The sequence below is a fragment of the Oncorhynchus tshawytscha genome, linkage group LG22 (assembly GCF_018296145.1).
Source record: "Oncorhynchus tshawytscha isolate Ot180627B linkage group LG22, Otsh_v2.0, whole genome shotgun sequence".
Taxonomy (NCBI): Eukaryota; Metazoa; Chordata; class Actinopteri; order Salmoniformes; family Salmonidae; genus Oncorhynchus; species Oncorhynchus tshawytscha.
This window is the reverse complement of record NC_056450.1, coordinates 23,169,038-23,188,435: the sequence shown is the minus strand read 5'-3', so window position 1 is coordinate 23,188,435 and position 19,398 is coordinate 23,169,038. Positions and strand designations below refer to the sequence as shown.

At 42.4% G+C, this 19,398-nt stretch overlaps 1 protein-coding gene across 1 annotated transcript; it reads right to left on the bottom strand.

Annotated features, from left to right (window-relative positions):
• Window positions 1-897: 897 nt before the first annotated feature.
• slc26a6 (solute carrier family 26 member 6) lies at window positions 898-18,694 on the bottom strand. Its single transcript, XM_042303949.1, has 19 exons — window positions 18,007-18,694; window positions 16,090-16,229; window positions 15,833-15,943; window positions 14,892-15,067; window positions 14,548-14,712; window positions 13,658-13,810; window positions 13,133-13,215; window positions 7,334-7,481; window positions 7,078-7,191; window positions 6,744-6,821; window positions 6,565-6,660; window positions 5,307-5,413; window positions 4,913-4,982; window positions 4,026-4,118; window positions 3,672-3,794; window positions 3,351-3,506; window positions 3,085-3,139; window positions 2,622-2,755; window positions 898-1,876 (listed from the first exon to the last, which is right to left on the bottom strand). Exons 1-19 carry the CDS (start codon window positions 18,132-18,134, stop codon window positions 1,853-1,855), a joined length of 2,154 nt encoding a protein of 717 aa, XP_042159883.1. The 5' UTR covers window positions 18,135-18,694; the 3' UTR covers window positions 898-1,852.
• Between the last annotated feature and the right edge of the window lie 704 nt (window positions 18,695-19,398).

Here is a 19,398-nt window from a genome sequence, read left to right as displayed (position 1 = left end):
TTTCAAAGTTGTGGCAAAATGGTCTAAGGACAACAAAGACAAGATATTGGAACGGCCATCACAAAGCCATGAACTCAATCCCATAGAAAATGTGTGGGCAGAACTGAAAAAGCATGTGCGAGCGAGGTGGCCTACAAACCTGGCTCAGTTACACCAGCTCTGTCAGGAGGAATGGGCCAAAATTCACCCAACTTATTGTTGGAAGCTTGTGGAAAGCTACACGAAACATTTGCCCCAAGTTAAACAATTTAAAGGCAATGCTACCATGTACTAATTGAGTATATGTACACTTCTGACCCACTGGGAATGTGATGAAAGAAATTAAAGCTGAAATAAATCATTCTCTCTACTATTATTCTAACATTTCACATTCTTAAAATAAATTGCTGTTCCTAACTGACATAAAACAGGGAATTTTACTAAGATTAAATGTCAGGAATTGTGGAAAACTGAGTTTAAATGTATTTGGCTAAGGTGTATGTAATCTTCCGACTTCAACTGTATATCATTTGGAAAAGAAAATGGTGTGTACAGTAGTAGGTATATTAGGAAGAGTTATGTTGAGAATACAGTATATACAGTTGAAGTCGGAAGTTTTACATACACCTTCACCAAATACATTTAAACTCATATTTTCACAATACCTGACATTTAATCCTAGTAAAAAGGCACAGTCAACTTTAGCGTATGTAAACTTCTGACCCACTGTAATTGTGATACAGTGAATTATAAGTGAAATAATCTGTCTGTAAACAATTTTTGGAAAAATTACTTGTGTCATGCACAAAGTAGATGTCCTCACCGACATGCCAAAACAATAGTTTGTTAACAAGAAATTTGTTTTAGTGGTTGGAAAAACTAGTTTTAATGACTCCAACCTAAGTGTAGGTAAACTTCCAACTTCAACTGTACATACACAGTGAGTAAACAGTATATGAAGTGTATATGAAGTGGCCAGTGTTCAATATATCGCTATACATGGGGCATTAGTCTTAAGGTGCAGGGCAGAGTACCGGGAAGGTACCTTGCTAGTGATGGCTGTTTAACAGTCTAATGGCCTGGTGACAGAAGCTGTTTCTCAGTCTCTCGGTATCATATAGTCTTTTCTAACACTCTCTCCTGACTGTGCCTTTAAGAGATATAGGCAGCATATGTTGTTGACACTCTGAACACTGCCTTGGGTGGTAGAACACGAGAGAACAGCTTACCTATACATCATGCTCTGCATCCTGAGCACAAGCTTAGCTACATCAGTAAATGAAGATTATATGACACAGCACATGCAGATACTATGGAACATTTAGTCATTATTTTGATTGACATTGAACATTTGACATTGAACTGAGATAGACATGACTCTGAACACAATGCATCTCTGCAATATAGAATCAAACATGTATGTTGACAATCACAACAGATAACTAACACCATTCTTCCTACAACAAATATAAAGTTAGGTATGAAGAGACATGTTTTTAGATGTGATTTTTTTATTTGTTAACAATTTAAACAATAAATATACAATAGTTTATTTAGCACAGAAAATGTAAATATCTTTCAATATAAAAGTTTCCCCAAAGGTGTATCTATTTGCTTATAGGAAGGTCATAGAATAGTACTATTCTGTTTCAATGTACATCCTTGGCACATTGCATGGAGTACAAGGTTAACATTTGTCTGGGGTTGTCAAGGTTTGTGTCTCGTTGAAGTGTTTGTATCTGTGTCTCGTTTTGATACATTCTTTCTTTCTGTGTCAAAAAATATGTGGACATAATATGAATGTCAAGTATTCTGAACTTTTTAATAAGTACCCAAGTCCCATACAGTAAGATGCCTCCATTACCCTCAGTATTCAGAAATGAGTCGCTTGCATTTCCTAGAGAGCAGAGAGGGAGATAGAGGGAGAGCAAGAGAGAGAGAGAGAGTGGGGAGAAACGAGGAGAGGACAGAGTGTTATACCATGGCTGGTTTGGTTATAAATAGTTAACAACTACAATCTAAAACTAAAGGCAAAAGCTCCACTCAGGGTCACGTACATTGTGGACCACTCTTGTATAGTCACATAGATGTTTGGGGCCACCCTGCACATAATGTCAGCAGACTGAGTTTGTTGGTTTGAGAGGAAGATCTTGTGAAGTTAATGGCACTTCCTGTTTCAACACAGCCACCACCCTCTGCAGTTTCATAACATAGTCTCTGCACAATGCTTCAGAGAGGCTTATAGGTCAGAGGCTTTGTATTCCAAACACCGCTTGACGCTTTCAGAGAAGGCTTTTCAGGATCTATCAGTATAACCTGCCTAATCACTGGTAAAACATTCCCTGACTGTAGTGTGTGTTCCCTGACCAAGTACCACAGACAATCTCCCTGTGGAGCTGTAGAATAGTCACACTTGCATCTAAATGCTAAAACAGAGCTGCCAGCAACCAACACCTAAACCCCACAAAACCAAATGTTTGAAAATAACCATTTGTGTGTATAAACAATATAAACAGGTTCACATTATTTTAGTAAAATAATGTGAGTGTGTTTGTGTGTGTGTGTATATTTGTGTAGACATGCTTGTGTGTTCGTGCACGTGTCGTGCACGTGTCGTGCCCATGTGTGTTAGTATGTTTCACCTCGTCATCTTTGTTCATCTTGGCCCTGTCTGTCTGACAGTGAAGCACTGCATCGTGGATTGAGGAGAAGAGACATGCTTTGCTGACTTTCTCACTGAAGAACCCTCCACTCTCCAGGTTCTCAATAACACCAGCTACAGAAAGAGAGAGAGCGAGAGAGAGAGAGAGAGAGAGAGAGAGGGAGAGAGTAGTGAGTGATGTGATCAAACATTCATAATTATGGTTAATCAACATTCTTAACTACATAAACATTGGCCACTTTAGTGATTTTTGCCTGTATAATCAGTAATGCTAAGCAATTACATAAGAGAATGCAACAAATAACTCTGAAAACATGATGGAAAACACAGAAACAACTACAGGAACACACACTATTTTCAGCACCCAGGGTATGTGTGTTACAGTGCTGTAATGTTTTGCATTGGAGGTTTTGGAAATAGTACATGGAAAATGTAACACTCACTCTGACATCCACACAGGACCACCTCTACACCGATATCACCGTAGTCTCTTTGGATCTGAAGCAGCACCAGAGAGGTCAAAGGTCAGGTCAGAGAGAGCGAGAAAGAGACTGCTCCATTCATTTTGCTTGAATTGTGTCTCTCATTGCATTTTTGCATTTTATCAGAGAACATAGAGAGAGATAGAGGGAGAGAAAGAGCGAGGTAAGCTGGCAGAACAGGTTAAAAGGTTGAGTAAGATGGATATCAGTGCATACAGACGACTCACATTGCGTAGAGTCTTGACGCCCACAGTATCCAGGAAGTTGACTGGACTCAGTTCCAGGATGATGGCACGAGGAAGGGTGGAGTCAGGTTTACTCCCTTCCTCCACTGTGGCCACACCCTTCTCCACCTCGTTCTCCGAACTGTCTGGCTCACCTTCCTGGACAGGACAAGACATGGATGGATCATCCATAAGACACTCACCCAACACATTACCTGCATAGTAATCCAATACTCTCCGAACACATTGACCATATTAGTGGATTTCATTGGAGATATACAAACAGACTGGAATGATCTCTTCAGTGCCACTCCTCCTCCTCACCCAGTCCTGTGCATTCTTCTTTGCGTCCTTCTTGGCTTTCCTGGCCTCTTTCTTTTCCTTCCTCAGTCTCTTGGCCTCTGCTTTCTTCTTTTGGGAGATGAGCTTGGTGATGTCAATCCCACTCTGGAGACACAATAGCAAGGGAGTGAGACATTCTATCATCTTTTTCTATTCCTGCCTTGGAACATGACAGCATAATGGGGTTGTAGAGAGGAGAGAGGAATGGATGCCACCTTAACCATGTCTGTCACGCTCTCCATACGCACACAGCAGAATGGAAGCTAAACAGGTCAGGCGTTTTGACAATTTGTCAAAGTATGCTTGTGTAGTGCATAGTAATTCCTGTGACCTCACCTTCTCTGCCAGGGCGTCTTGGTACATCTCTGCGTTGGCAAAGTAGAGAGTCGCAGAGGAGTGGAAGATCACCACACCAGGGATCTCATTCACCTGAGAGACAATGGTCATTTTTTATCAATGCTCTTATTATAATAAAGACTAATGTGGGAGGGGTGCTGGAAAAATGTTTGCCCGTGCTACAGATGTCTGTATGGGTCCGCTAATACAGGACTTGTAAAGGCCCAGTGCAATACTTTTGGGGAAAAAAAATCGATATTTTTATAAATCCTTTGTATTTATTTATGTTTTTTCAGTGGGTGCTGCATCACCCTCAGCACCCCTATTTCCCGCGGCTATGATTGAAACAATACAAAAGTGGTTACCCTGCCACTGTTTTAGTAAAAAGCTGAGGGATAGGCGTGGAGAAATGTATCCGCTCTCAAATTCATAGACAGAGCAATGGATATCAAAAGTAGAGTTTTAACCATGGTGAGGCTATACAGGGTTTACATTTACATTGGAGTAAAACAAGCTAATATTTTGGGTTCTGATCGGTTACGACAGTTAAGGCATTTATAAATGATATTCTTCTAGAATCAATGGGTGTATATCATTAATTTATAAGTGCAAAAATGGATGTTGCAACTAATGATTCCAGTAGTAAGGATATGATTGGGGAGGGGAAGCTGATCCTAGATCTGTAACTAGGGGAAACGTCACCCCAGACCCTAGTTGAAGTACACCTTACAACTGATATACTGTAGAAAACCAAAGTGAAACACCTCCACAGACATAGACCTGATACCTACACGTTGAAGACTCCCTCTTGATTGAGTGGCAGTATGATTAGAGAGTAACTGAATACATACTGTATGTTTTTATATCCTGTTGCCATGGATGCATACCTGATTATAGTTCTCCACTGGTCTGTAGATGTCGGTCTCAGGGACTTGCCCTAGGAGGGAGTACTTCGGCCTGAAAGGGACAAATAGACAGGTGTAGCGATTTAACACACAATTTATGACACAACTTGGTATGTTTTTGCAAAGATAGTTTCACAAGTGTAGTGATATGACATCTAGTCCCTTTTAAATCTGTTAAAATGACTTTTAAGAGTGAATGGGTGGTTTAATGATGTGTGGGGTAGATCCAAATGAATAGTGTTGGATGTCTGTGGTTAGGTGGAGTCTGTCTGGGATAGTTTTGTGTGTGTGTGTGTGTGTGTGTAGGCGTGTACACTCTAGTGTGTGTGTGTGTGTGTGTGTGTGTGTGTGTGTGTGAGAGCAGTTGTGTACTCACAGCTGGGTCCTGAAGATGACCGTGAGCATGGAGAAGGCAATGGAGGCTGCCAGGCCAATGTCAGGGTTGAAGAGCACGGTCAGGATCAGAGTGGCCACCCACACCAGCTAGGGAGAGAGGGAGGGGGGCAGACAGAGGAAAGTTAACACACATCCTCCTCCCTCACCAAACTCTCTCACTTTACCCCTGAGACTTCTGTTTCTACTATGGGATCGTATTACCTCTGTGAGGAAAAAACAATTAAATCTAACTCCTCCTCCCCTTTTGCCCCTCTATGCTCTTTCTCCTCTCCTCCCCCTCTATTCTCTTTCTCCTCTCTCCTCCTTCATCTCTCCAATATATCCCCCCCCTCTTTCTCCTCTCTTCCTTCATCTCTCCAATATATCCCCCTCCCCTCTTTCTCCTCTCTTCCTTCATCTCTCCAATATATCCCCCTCCCCCTCTTTCTCCTCTCCTCCTTCATCTCTCCAATATATCCCCCTCCCCCTCTTTCTCCTCTCCTCCTTCATCTCTCCAATATATCCCCCTCCCCCTCTTTCTCCTCTCTTTCCTTCATCTCTCCAATATATCCCCCTCCCCCTCTTTCTCCTCTCCTCCATCTCTCCAATATATCCTCCTCCCCCCTCTTTCTCCTCTCTTCCTTCATCTCTCCAATATATCCCCCTCCCCCTCTTTCTCCTCTCCTCCTTCATCTCTCCAATATATCCCCCTCCCCCTCTTTCTCCTCTCTTCCTTCATCTCTCTAATATATTCCCCTCCCCCTTTTCTCCTCTCCTCCTTCATCTCTCCAATATATCCCCCTCCCCCTCTTTCTCCTCTCTTCCTTCATCTCTCCAATATATCCCCCTCCCCCTCTTTCTCCTCTCCTCCTTCATCTCTCCAATATATTCCCCTCCCCCTCTTTCTCCTCTCTTCCTTCATCTCTCCAATATATTCCCCTCCCCCTCTTTCTCCCTCTCTTCCTTCATCTCTCCAATATATCCCCCTCCCCCTCTTTCTCCTCTCCTCAATCATCTCTCCAATATATCCCACTCCCCCTCTTTCATCTCTCCAATATATCCCCCTCCCCCTCTTTCTCCTCTCTTCCTTCATCTCTCCAATATATCCCCCTCCCCCTCCTCCCCCGCCCTCTTTCTCCTCTCTCCTCCTTCATCTCTCCAATATATCCCCCTCCCCCTCCCGCCCTCTTTCTCCTCTCTCCTCCTTCATCTCCCCCTGCTCTCTCTCTCCCCCTTCCATCTCTCTCTCACTCACTCACCATATCCACTTTATTGCTCTTCCACAGAGTTGGGATGTCCATGAACTGCTTCATCATCCCTTGCAGGTTCACATAGATTATGGCTGCCAACACGGCCTGGTGGACAGAGAGACAGCCACCAATCACAATCACACACAGAACCACCTCAGTCTATTAACAAACAGCCAATAGAATGGTACCTTTGGCAACTCTTCAAAGAGAGCCCCAATCCACAGCATGATGACCAGAATCACCATGGCTGAAAGAGCACTCGCCACCTGGGAGGGAGAGAGTGATGGATCAGTGAGGGTTAAAACAGACAATAACCAGGCCCTCCTGTAATTGTGTAATGTTGTGAATATTGAGCCCTGTCTGTTTAAATGATGAGCTAGACAACTAATTATATGTGTTTTAATGAATCCATGTGGGTGTGTGATGTGGTTTTAATTAACGCTTCAAGTGTTTTTTAATTAACCCACTTATCAATGCAACAGAATAATGTATGACTACTGTCATAATGAGAGGAGTCTGTACCTGAGTCTTGCCCCCAGTGCTTTCCTGTACCATGGTGCGGGACATGGAGCAACTGATTGCAAAGCACTGAAACACCCCTCCAATGGTGTTGCTGAGACCCAGGGCTATCAATTCCTAAACCAGGTAGAGACCACTTTCTTCAGTAAATAGGGGAGTGAATAGCACAACCAGTCATTCACAAGCAGTGCATGCCACACATTACAACAACCACACCCAGAGAGATTTCCAATCACATAGTCATTGACAATGATTTTACCTGGTTGCTGTCAACTTTGTAGCCATATTTTAGGGCAAAGATCCGTCCGAGGGAGATGGCAATGCCGTAGCCAACCACAGACAGAGCGAAGGCATCACCTATCACCTGCCCAAATAGAGAGGCTGTAGGCATGACAGGGGGCTGTAGACTAGGGAAGAGAAACAAGGGTAACTGTTATTCTCCTTGACAAGGATATCTTTGTGTGATCATGTTGTGTACTGTAGTTTGGTGGTTGTATAGCTAGGTATAATGGCATCTGTACGAGTGGTTGTGTAGTTAGACTATGTGACTGAGTATCTGGGATATGGGCTGTTATGGCTGTGTATGTACTGTATGTTGTTTTGTATCTATGTGGTTGTGTATCTATGTGGTTATATATCTATGTGGTTGTGTATCTATGTGGTTGTGTATCTATGTGGTTATTATCTGTGGTTGTGTATCTATGTGGTTATGTATCTGTGGTTGTGTATCTATGTGGTTATGTATCTGTGGTTGTGTATCTATGTGGTTATGTATCTGTGGTTGTGTATCTATGTGGTTATGTATCTGTGGTTGTGCATCTATGTGGTTATGTATCTGTGGTTGTGTATCTATGTGGTTGTGTATCTGTGGTTATGTATCTGTGGTTGTGCATCTATGTGGTTATGTATCGAATAGCCCCCGCGATGTGCAACTTTTCAGGAAAGTTAGGAACCAATATACACAGGCAGTTAGGAAAGCAAAGGCTAGCTTTTTCAAACAGAAATGTGCATCCTGTAGCACAAACTCCAAAATGTTCTGGGACACTGTAAAGAATAAGAGCACCTCCTCCCAGCTGCCCACTGCACTGAGGCTAGGAAACACTGTCACCACCAATAAATCTGCGATAATTGAGAATTTCAATAAGCATTTTTCTACAGCTGGCCATGCTTTCCACCTGGCTACCCCTACCCTGGTCAACAGCTCTGCGCCCCCCAAAGCAACTTGCCCAAGCTTCCCCCATTTCTACTTTCCAGATAGCTGATGTTCTGAAAGTGCTGCAAAATCTGGACCCCTACAAATCAGCCGGGCTAGACATTTTGGACCCTCTCTTTCAAAAATTATCCGCCAAATTTGTTCCAACCCCTATTACTAGCCTGTTCAAACTCTCTTTCATATCGTCTGAGATCCCCAAAGATTGGAAAGCTGCCGCGGTCATCCCCCTCTTCAAAAGGCAGTAACACTCTAGACCCAAACTGCTACAGACCTATATCTATCCTACCCTGCCTTTCTAAGGTCTTCGAAAGCCAAGTTAAAACGTCTTAGGGATAGGGGGCAGTATTTTCACGTCCGGATGAAAAGCGTGCCCAAAGTAAACTGCCCGTTACTCAGGCCCAGAAGCTAGGATATGCATAAAACTGTTCAAATAATGTCTGTGAGTATAACAGAACTGATTTGTCAGGGGAAAAAAAATTGAGGTCACTGTTTTCAGCCCTATTTAATAGGAACCTGGTTGCAGTTCCTATGGCTTCCACTAGATGTTTAGAAATTGATTGATGTTTTTCTTTTGAGATATGAAGAAGTAGGGCTGTTCATTGTAAGTATCATTCCAAGTGGACTCTACTGTTTGATGCGCGTGAACTGGAACGCACTTCACATTGTTTTTATCCGGTATTGAACACAGTATATCCCGTCTTAAATTTGATCGATTATTTACGTTTTAGGATACCTTAGGATGGATTAGGAACATTGTTTGAAATGTTTGGACCAAGTTTACAGGTGGCTTATTAGATATTTTGTAGCCATGTTGGGCGAGTTGGAACCGGTGTATTTCTGAATCAAACGCACCAAATAAATGTACATTTTGTGGATATAAAGAAGGACATTATCGAACAAAGGGACAATTTGTGATGTTTCTGGGACATTTTGGAGTGCCAACAGAAGAAGATCTTCAAAGGTAAGGCATTTATTATGTCGCCACCTGCCTGGATGAAAATTATTTTCATGTGTTTGTATGCGGGCGCTGTCCTCAGATAATCGCAGGGTCTGCTTTCGCCGTAAAGCCTTTTTGAAATATGACACTGCGGCTGGATTAACAACAAATTAAGCTTTATTTTGATGTATTATACTTATATTTTCGTGAATCTTGAATATTGATATTTCTGTAGTTTGAATTTGGCGCGCGAAGGGATCCATAACAGGTTTTAACAAACAGATCACCGACTATTTGAAATCCCACCATACCTTCTCCGCTATGCAATCTGGTTTCAGAGCTGGTCATGGGTGCACCTCGGCCACGCTCAAGGTCCTAAACGATATCATAACCGCCATTGATAAGAGACAATACTGTGCAGCTGTATTTACCGACCTGGCCAAGGCTTTCAACTCTGTCAATTACCACATTCTTATCGGCAGACTCAACAGCCTTGGTTTCTCAAATGACTGCCTCGCCTGGCTCACCAACTACTTCTCAGACAGAGTTCAGTGTGTCAAATCAGAGGAACTGTTGTCCGGACCTCTGGCGGTCTCTATGGGAGTGCCACAGGGTTCAATCCTCGGGATGACTCTTTTCTCCATATACATCAATGATGTCGCTCGCTCTTGCTGCTGGTGATTCTCTGATCCACCTCAACACAGACGACACCATCCTGTATACTTCTTGCCCTTCTTTGGACACTGTGTTAACTAACCTCCAGACGAGCTTCATTGCCATACAACTCTCCTTCCGTGGCCTCCAACTGCTCTTAAATGCAAGTAAAACTAAATGCATGCTCTTCAATCGATTGCTGCCCACACCTGCCCGCCCATCCAGCATCACTACTCTGGACGGTTCTGACTTAGAATATGTGGACAAATCCAAATACCTAGGTGTCTGGTTAGACTGTAAACTCTCCTTCCAGACTCACATTAAGCATCTCCAATCCAAAATTAAATCTAGAATTGGCTTCCTATTTTGCAACAAAGCATCCTTCACTCATGCTGTCAAACATATCCTCATAAAACGAACTATCTTACCGATCCATGACTTCGGCGATGTCATTTACAAAATAACCTCCAACACTCTACTCAGCAAATTGGATGCAGTATATCACAGTGCCATACGTTTTGTCACCAAAGCCCCATATACTACCCACCACTGCGACCTGAATGCTCTCGTTGGCTGGCCCTCGCTTCATATTCATCTCCAAACCCACTGGCTCCAGGTCATCTATAAGTATTTGCTAGGTAAAGCCCTGTATTATCTCAGCTCACTGATCCCCATAGCAGCACCCACCCATAGCATGCGCTCCAACAGGTATATTTCACTGGTCACCCCCAAAGCCAATTCTTCCTTCGCACGCCTTTCCTTACAGTTCTCTGCTGCCAATGACTGGAACGAACTGCAAAAATCACTGAAGCTGGAGACTCATATCTCCCTCACTAACTTTAATCATCAGCTGTCAGAGCAGCTCACAGATCACTGCACCTGTACATAGCCCATCTGTAAATAGCCCATTCAACTACCTCATCCGCATCCTGTTATTTATTGTATTTATTTTGCTCCTTGCGCCGAGGTATCTCTACTTGTACAGTCATCTTCTGCACATTTATCACTCCAGTGTTTAATTGCTATTTTGTAATTATTTAGCCACTATGGCCTATTCATTGCCTTGCCTCCCTTATCCTACCTCATTTGCACACACTGTATATATAGTTTTTCTATTGTATTATTGACTGTATGTTTGTTATTCCATGTGTAACTCTGTGTTGTTGTCTGTTCACACTGCTATGCTTTATCTTGGTCAGGTTGCAGTTGTAAATGAGAACTTGTTCTCAACTAGCCTACCTGGTTAAATAAAGGTGTTCTCAACTGGCCTACCTGGTTAAATAAAGGTGTTCTCAACTAGCCTACCTGGTTAAATAAAGGTGTTCTCAACGGGCCTACCATGTTAAATAAAGGTGTTCTCAACTGGCCTACCTGGTTAAATAAAGGTGTTCTCAACTGGCCTACCTGGTTAAATAAAGGTGTTCTCAACTGGCCTACCTGGTTAAATAAAGGTGTTCTCAACTGGCCTACCTGGTTAAATAAAGGTGTTCTCAACTGGCCTACCTGGTTAAATAAAGGTGTTCTCAACTAGCCTACCTGGTTAAATAAAGGTGTTCTCAACTAGCCTACCTGGTTAAATAAAGGTGTTCTCAACTAGCCTACCTGGTTATATAAAGGTGTTCTCAACTAGCCTACCTGGTTAAATAAAGGTGTTCTCAACTAGCCTACCTGGTTAAATAAAGGTGTTCTCAACTAGCCTACCTGGTTAAATAAAGGTGTTCTCAACTGGCCTACCTGGTTAAATAAAGGTGTTCTCAACTAGCCTACCTGGTTAAATAAAGGTGTTCTCAACTGGCCTACCTGGTTAAATAAAGGTGTTCTCAACTAGCCTACCTGTTTAAATAAAGGTGTTCTCAACTGGCCTACCTGGTTAAATAAAGGTGTTCTCAACTAGCCTACCTGGTTAAATAAAGGTGTTCTCAACTGGCCTACCTGGTTAAATAAAGGTGTTCTCAACTAGCCTACCTGGTTAAATAAAGGTGTTCTCAACTAGCCTACCTGGTTAAATAAAGGTGTTCTCAACTAGCCTACCTGGTTAAATAAAGGTGTTCTCAACTAGCCTACCTGGTTAAATAAAGGTGTTCTCAACTAGCCTACCTGGTTAAATAAAGGTGTTCTCAACTAGCCTACCTGGTTAAATAAAGGTGTTCTCAACTAGCCTACCTGGTTAAATAAAGGTGTTCTCAACTAGCCTACCTGGTTAAATAAAGGTGTTCTCAACTAGCCTACCTGGTTAAATAAAGGTGTTCTCAACTAGCCTACCTGGTTAAATAAAGGTGTTCTCAACTAGCCTACCTGGTTAAATAAAGGTGTTCTCAACTAGCCTACCTGGTTAAATAAAGGTGTTCTCAACCAGCCTACCTGGTTAAATAAAGGTGTTGTCAACTAGCCTACCTGGTTAAATAAAGGTGTTCTCAACCAGCCTACCTGGTTAAATAAAGGTGTTCTCAACTGGCCTACCTGGTTAAATAAAGGTGTTCTCAACTGGCCTACCTGGTTAAATAAAGGTGTTCTCAACTGGCCTACCTGGTTAAATAAAGGTGTTCTCAACTGGCCTACCTGGTTAAATAAAGGTGTTCTCAACTAGCCTACCTGGTTAAATAAAGGTGTTCTCAACTAGCCTACCTGGTTAAATAAAGGTGTTCTCAACTGGCCTACCTGGTTAAATAAAGGTGTTCTCAACTAGCCTACCTGGTTAAATAAAGGTGTTCTCAACTAGCCTACCTGGTTAAATAAAGGTGTTCTCAACTGGCCTACCTGGTTAAATAAAGGTGTTCTCAACTAGCCTACCTGGTTAAATAAAGGTGTTCTCAACTAGCCTACCTGGTTAAATAAAGGTGTTCTCAACTAGCCTACCTGGTTAAATAAAGGTGTTCTCAACTGGCCTACCTGGTTAAATAAAGGTGTTCTCAACTGGCCTACCTGGTTGAATAAAGGTGTTCTCAACTAGCCTACCTGGTTAAATAAAGGTGTTCTCAACTACCCTACCTGGTTAAATAAAGGTGTTCTCAACTAGCCTACCTGGTTAAATAAAGGTGAAATAAAATAAAACATTTTTAAAAATATGTATCTGTGGTTGTGTATCTATGTGGTTGTGTATCTATGTGGTTGTGTATCTATGTGGTTGTGTATCTATGTGGTTGTGTATCTATGTGGTTGTGTATCTATGTGGTTGTGTATCTATGTGGTTGTGTATCTATGTGGTTGTGTATCTATGTGGTATCTCTATGTATGTATAATGCTCCTCTCCTCACCCAGAGGGGATCTCTCCCACCACTTCCACTCCATACTTCCCCTCCAGGTTGACCTGCCAGGAGACCACCGTGGCGATGATGATCTGACAACAGACAGACAGACGAAGAGATTAATTCAATGTTTGAATCCACATTCGGTATTAGTGGACATTATACATTATCTCTAGATAATCTTTTGTAAAAAAAAAAAAAATCAGATATTAAAGTCAATGTTGTCAGAGAGAGATAGAGAGCAATGTTTTTCACAGTTGGAACTTAGATTGAATAAAATATACTCTAGCTATAGATAGTTGTTACAGTACCTTGTTGTACTTTCATAAAAATAATGTTTGGCTGTTTATGTGGTCAAAATAAAGTTACTATATTTTTGTTCTACATTAACAGTGTTCCTCCTACTCCACTTCATTGTCCATTGTAAAATGCACAACAATTTTATCTCAATGCCATTAATTGGTCTAATATTCACGATGGGAACTAATCTGTTTATCCTCTGTTGGGTGTAGGAGGAGTGGGACTGTGACTCACTCCTAGCAGCTCTACAGGAATGGGTACTGGCAGCTTTTTGCCCAGGTAGGTGTTGAGCTCCTTGACCATGACGAGGCCAATGATGGACACCAGGCTCACCACTAGAGTGCCTATGTTGGTTTCTGGCACCAGATAGCACACCTCTATCACCGTCTACACACACACAGAGACAGAGAGAGAGACAGAGAGACAGAGAGAGAGAGAGAGAGAGAGAGAGAGAGAGAGAGAGAGAGAGAGAGAGAGAGAGAGAGAGACAGAGAGAGAGAGAGAGAGAGAGAGAGAGAGAGAGAGAGAGAGAGAGAGAGAGACAGAGAGAGAGAGAGAGACAGAGAGACAGAGAGAGAGAGAGAGAGAGAGAGAGAGAGAGAGAGAGAGAGAGAGAGAGAGACAGAGAGAGAGAGAGAGAGAGAGACAGAGAGAGAGAGAGAGAGAGAGACAGACAGAGAGAGAGACAGAGACAGACAGAGACAGAGAGAGAGAGACAGACAGAGACAGAGAGAGAGAGAGAGAGAGAGAGAGAGAGAGAGAGACAGAGAGAGAGAGAGAGAGAGAGAGAGAGAGAGAGAGAGAGAGAGAGAGAGAGAGACAGAGAGACAGAGAGAGACAGACAGAGACAGAGAGAGAGAGAGAGAGAGACAGAGAGAGAGAGAGAGAGAGAGACAGAGAGAGAGAGAGAGAGACAGAGAGAGAGAGAGAGAGAGAGAGAGACAGAGAGAGAGACAGAGAGAGAGAGAGAGAGAGAGAGAGAGAGAGAGACAGAGAGACAGAGAGAGACAGACAGAGACAGAGAGAGAGAGAGAGAGAGAGAGAGAGAGAGAGATGGGCATCAGGACATGGGACAGGACACATGCTTGAGTATATGCATTTAACTGTGTGTTTGTAGTACTTACAAAGATCAGGGCGAAGGGTCCGCTGTGGCGTTTTGGACTGATGCCAAAGGTGTACTTGAGCTGAGAGACGATGACGTGGATGGCTGCTCCGGTGGTGTACCCTCTGACCAGGGGCTCAGACAGGTAGGTCACCACAAAGCCAAACTTAACCAGGCCCAGGAGCATCTACACACATATTCACACACGCACACGGGAGAGGCTGTCATACAATCTCTGCTAATATAACAGGTAGTTTGGAGACAAGTAATGATGACTAACTTTGCCTGAGACCTAAAGACTTTCTATGCTTTAGCTCAGCAGGCTAACAGTCTTGTGGCATGCAGTGGAAGTTCAGTCAGATTTACCTGGAAGAGGCCGGACAAGAAAGTAACGGCAGCAGCCACTTTCACCCGCTCTGTGTCTCGAGCCAAAACATTCACCATACTCTGATTGGTGGCGTTATCATACATCATGAAGTTAGTGTCTGGGGCCAAGCGTTCTGTCACTCCCCCGATCATCACACTCATCACTGCATATGTACCTAAGAGAGAGAGAGGTTTATGTACAGTAAAGTAGTTCATTTGAAATTAATGTTCTGACTAGGCAAAACATTAGTGTTGTGTTCACTGGATGGCAAAATAAGGTATAGTCATCTCGGGTCCTACTAATCATCCCAAATAACTCCAAACAGGTACCCAAAAGAACCCAAGACAACCCCAAAAGTACCCAAAACAACCCCAAAGTAACCAAAATGACCTTAAAACACCCCAAACAACCGAAAAAGGTACCCAAAACACCCCAAAAGAACCCCCAAAGTACCCAAAACAATCCAAAAGTACCCAAAACAACCACAAACAGGTACCCAAAACTACGCAAAAGGTACCCAAAACAACACAAAAGGTACCCAAGAGAACCCCCCCAAAGCTACACAAAACAACCTAAAACAAGCACAAAGAACCACAAACAGGTACACAAAACAACCCATAAGTACCCGAAAGAACCACAAACTGGCCACCAAAACAACACAAAACCACCCAAATGATCAGTTTGTTCACATTTTGGTTTGTTTGTGCTATATTAGGTTCAGGATTCTATATTCTATATTGTCACGATAGCAGAGATAATAAAAAAAGTATGACTGAAATGTTTGTGCATGTATAGGTTATTTGGGGTTCTTTAGGGTAACTGTTTGGAGTCGTTTTGGGTTGTTTTGGATTGTTTGGGGTGATTAGTAGGACCCATGGTCTCTGTGTGTGACATCAAACATTAAACATGGTTTGTACTCTCTACATAGTAAAGAACTTACCCACAGAGATGTGTTTGGACGACCCAAAGATGAAGTAGATGAGGATGGGGTAAAAGGAAGAGTAGAGACCAAACACTGGTGGCACTGCTGCTAGCAGAGCATAGGCCATCCCTACAGTGACACAACATATATTCATATTCAAAGGTTACTCAAAGATGGTTAATATGTGTTTATTAAAGAGGGTAACAAGGCAATAATACAAGACACATAAAAGGATGTTTTAAATACAGACGTTATATTTAGTCAGGCAATCAGACCTTGTGGTAGGTGCATGATGCCCACACTGATGCCTGAGATCAGGTCTCCGATGGCGTTGTCTCTGAGGGAGTAGCGAGGCAGCCAGGAGAGGACAGGAACAGACGACAACATACAACTCTTCAGCTTGGGGCCAGAACACCTGAGAGAAGACACACACACATATACACACATATGTGCGCACGCACGCACGCACGCACGCACGCACGCACGCACACACACACACACACACACACACACACACACACACACACACACACACACACACACACACACACACACACACACACACACACACACACACACACACACACACACACACACACACACACACACACAGAGACTTAGAAAAGCTAACACTAATGAGACATATGCAGGTCTGTGGTTAAAGAGGGTACAGAGATTCGCCTCTAATGTTCTACTGTTTGAGTACCAGCACCTGGTATCGATTTCCAGTTCTAAAGTTTTAACCCTGGTATGACAACAATAAATTGAGTACCGATAATCTCTTAAAGCCCTGAAACAGGCACACAGGACCTACTGAGACATACAGGTGTAGGATCTTAATAATTGACATTTCCTGTTGCGGCAGAATCATTTTCCTGCTGTAGCAAACTTGTTCATATTAAGATCCCATATCTGTAGGGGGAACTAAGAGGCACACTCAGATACTCTTAGACAAACTGCTAGAACAACACTAGGATACACTGAGACTGTCCAGGCATTACAGATGTTATTATATTTACTGTAGTCAGTTACGTTACCAGCTCAAATTTTGTAATCAGATTACAGAGACTTTTGAAAAATTGGATGATTACTTCTTGGATATGTTTTAGGGAAGAGAAAGGGGATACCTAGTCAGTTGAATATGGAAAGGGGATACCTAGTCAGTTGAATATGGAAAGGGGATACCTAGTCAGTTGAATATGGAAAGGGGATACCTAGTCAGTTGAATACGGAAAGGGGATACCTAGTCAGTTGAATATGGAAAGGGGATACCTAGTCAGTTGAATATGTAAAGGGGATACCTAGTCAGTTGAATATGTAAAGGGGATACCTAGTCAGTTGAATATGTAAAGGGGATACCTAGTCAGTTGAATATGGAAAGGGGGATACCTAGTCAGTTGAATATGGAAAGGGGGATACCTAGTCAGTTGCACAACTGAATGCATTCAACCGAGATGTGCCTTCCACATTTAACCCAACCCCTTTAAGTCAGAGAGGTGCTGGGGGCTGCCTTATTAATCGAAGTCCAAATCATCGGCACCCGGGGAATTAAGTTCAGAAAGTGTGTTTGCAGAAAATACATGACGACACCTTTCTGTTTACTCAATGACATTCAATTCAGAATTTAAAAAATTTGCAAGTTTAAGTTTGTTCCACCTGAAGGAGTCTGATGCCGAGTCAGAGAACCCTATGATGACATACCAAATGCATTTGATGGATGCCTCTCAAAGTGATCCTTCAGAACTTTTGTCTAATTTCAGACAGTAGAACATGGTGTACAGCAAAAAAATATTTTTTTTCCCCCTGTTTTTTGGTAATTCATATGATATGTTCCAAATCCAATTCGTAAAAAATGCTACGAATTTGTTGTGCTTAAGATCACAGATGGCATCTTTAGGGGAAAAGCAGTCCAAAAGTAACTGAAAGTAATCAGATTACATTACTGAGTTTGAGTAATTCAAAAGTTGCGTTACGCATAATTTTGGACAGGTAACTTGTAACTGTAACCGATTACATTTACAAATTAACCTACCCAACCTTGTGCATTATTATACTTAATAATACTCACTCAATTGTGAGTCATTTCTGAGACACAGCATTCTAGAGACATCAACACTAAACACTGTTTTGTCACAGTTTCATTTAATTTAATTTTTTTTGTATGCAAGGTTAAAATAAGGTTATCACCTTACCTCAATGACTCTCTGATTTTTTCAGAGAAAGGGACTCTAACATCTGATTTCTCAGCCATCTGGTCCACTTTTCCCTCATCCAGCACCTCTCTGTGAACACAGTAGCCCACACGCCTTCTCTCCTCCATGGTTGGGCCTGTGTGATCTGTTAGAGTCCCGTATGTGTAGAGGTCACCTCTGATAATTCCTTCAACCTTGTCTCTCCCTGTGCTCTGATGTGTTGTGATCTTATGACTTAAACGTCTTGTGTCTCAATAGAAAGTGGCTTCAGGTTGATTCTCAAGGATCAGTTGTGATATCCCACTTGTCGTAGTTTCAACCTGTGGAAAGATGTTTCTCTCCTTCAATGTCGGTTTGTCCAAATATGGTCATCCAAATGCTTGATGAATCTGTGTCCAAACTCTCTGAGCCTTTGTACGACTTTGTTCCAGTTAGAGAGGATATTTTTTATCTAATTAATCCCTTTGAGATTCACTGAGAGCCACACTCTTTTCCTCCTTAGTCTTCTCTGTTACTGAGTATTCCCGCTTGTCCAAGTATCTTGACAGTGGACCTTGAAGACAAAACAGAGATATAGTCGTGGAGGTGGGGAGGACTGAGGAGGAGAGCAAAGTCCCAGTCAATCATTTGTCACAGCTGAGACGGACAGTCAGGCATGCGGTTGGACGTTGGAGCTTCAAGCCAAGGCAGTGAGACAGCAGGTCTTTAGAAAGAGACAATATGAGGAGTCTTATCTGGGCCTGATTAGATAGAGGACATCAATTCAGTCGAGTCAGGGATATTACCATTGTTTTTGCTTACCCTGTGTGGATGGTGTACGACCAGGTTGTGTGCACAAACTGATACGGCCCCAATAATGATTCTAGGGGAACTTGAGGTATAAATAATGAACCTGTTTGTTGGACATTCTAATGTTAAAAACCAAACCTCTTTTGGAACAGGTTGTTGTTGGTCCATGTCAAAGGAAATGCCTAAAATGGTGATCCTGGATGACCTTTCAACTTTGCCCTCCAGTTCACCCCTCTTGTGGAGTCCCTAATATGTAACTATATGTATGCTCTCTGCTCTCTGCTTATTATCTATGGGCAGTTCTTCTGTCCCTCCCTTTGCAGTAAAGTTAAATTATAGGCTGTACTCTCTTCCCCCCCTCTTCTGACATGGAGCGGATATTTAATATTTATTCATATTTCATTTCTATCTGAAGCTTGATGATATATGTTGAAACAATATGACTTTATTTACTATTCAAAAGGTTCACATAGACTAACATAGAAGTGTTGGCTTCATAACTTTGCATTGGGAAAAGACTCCTAATGATAAGTAATCTAATAGGGGTGTTGCACCTGTCAATCATTAAAAGTAAACCCACCGTTGTGGAAACTGTGTGTGTGT

Bases quoted from the DNA above. Each gene is read 5' to 3' on its own strand.
- slc26a6 (XM_042303949.1), bottom strand. From the start codon at position 18,134: ATGGAGGAGAGAAGGCGTGTGGGCTACTGTGTTCACAGAGAGGTGCTG. The intron at 16,230-18,006 runs GTAAGGTGATAA...GTCTTCTCTCAG, and splicing joins AAAATCAGAGAGTCATTGAG to GTGTTCTGGCCCCAAGCTGA. The intron at 13,811-14,547 runs GTAAGTACTACA...GTGTGTGTGTAG, and splicing joins GACCCTTCGCCCTGATCTTT to ACGGTGATAGAGGTGTGCTA.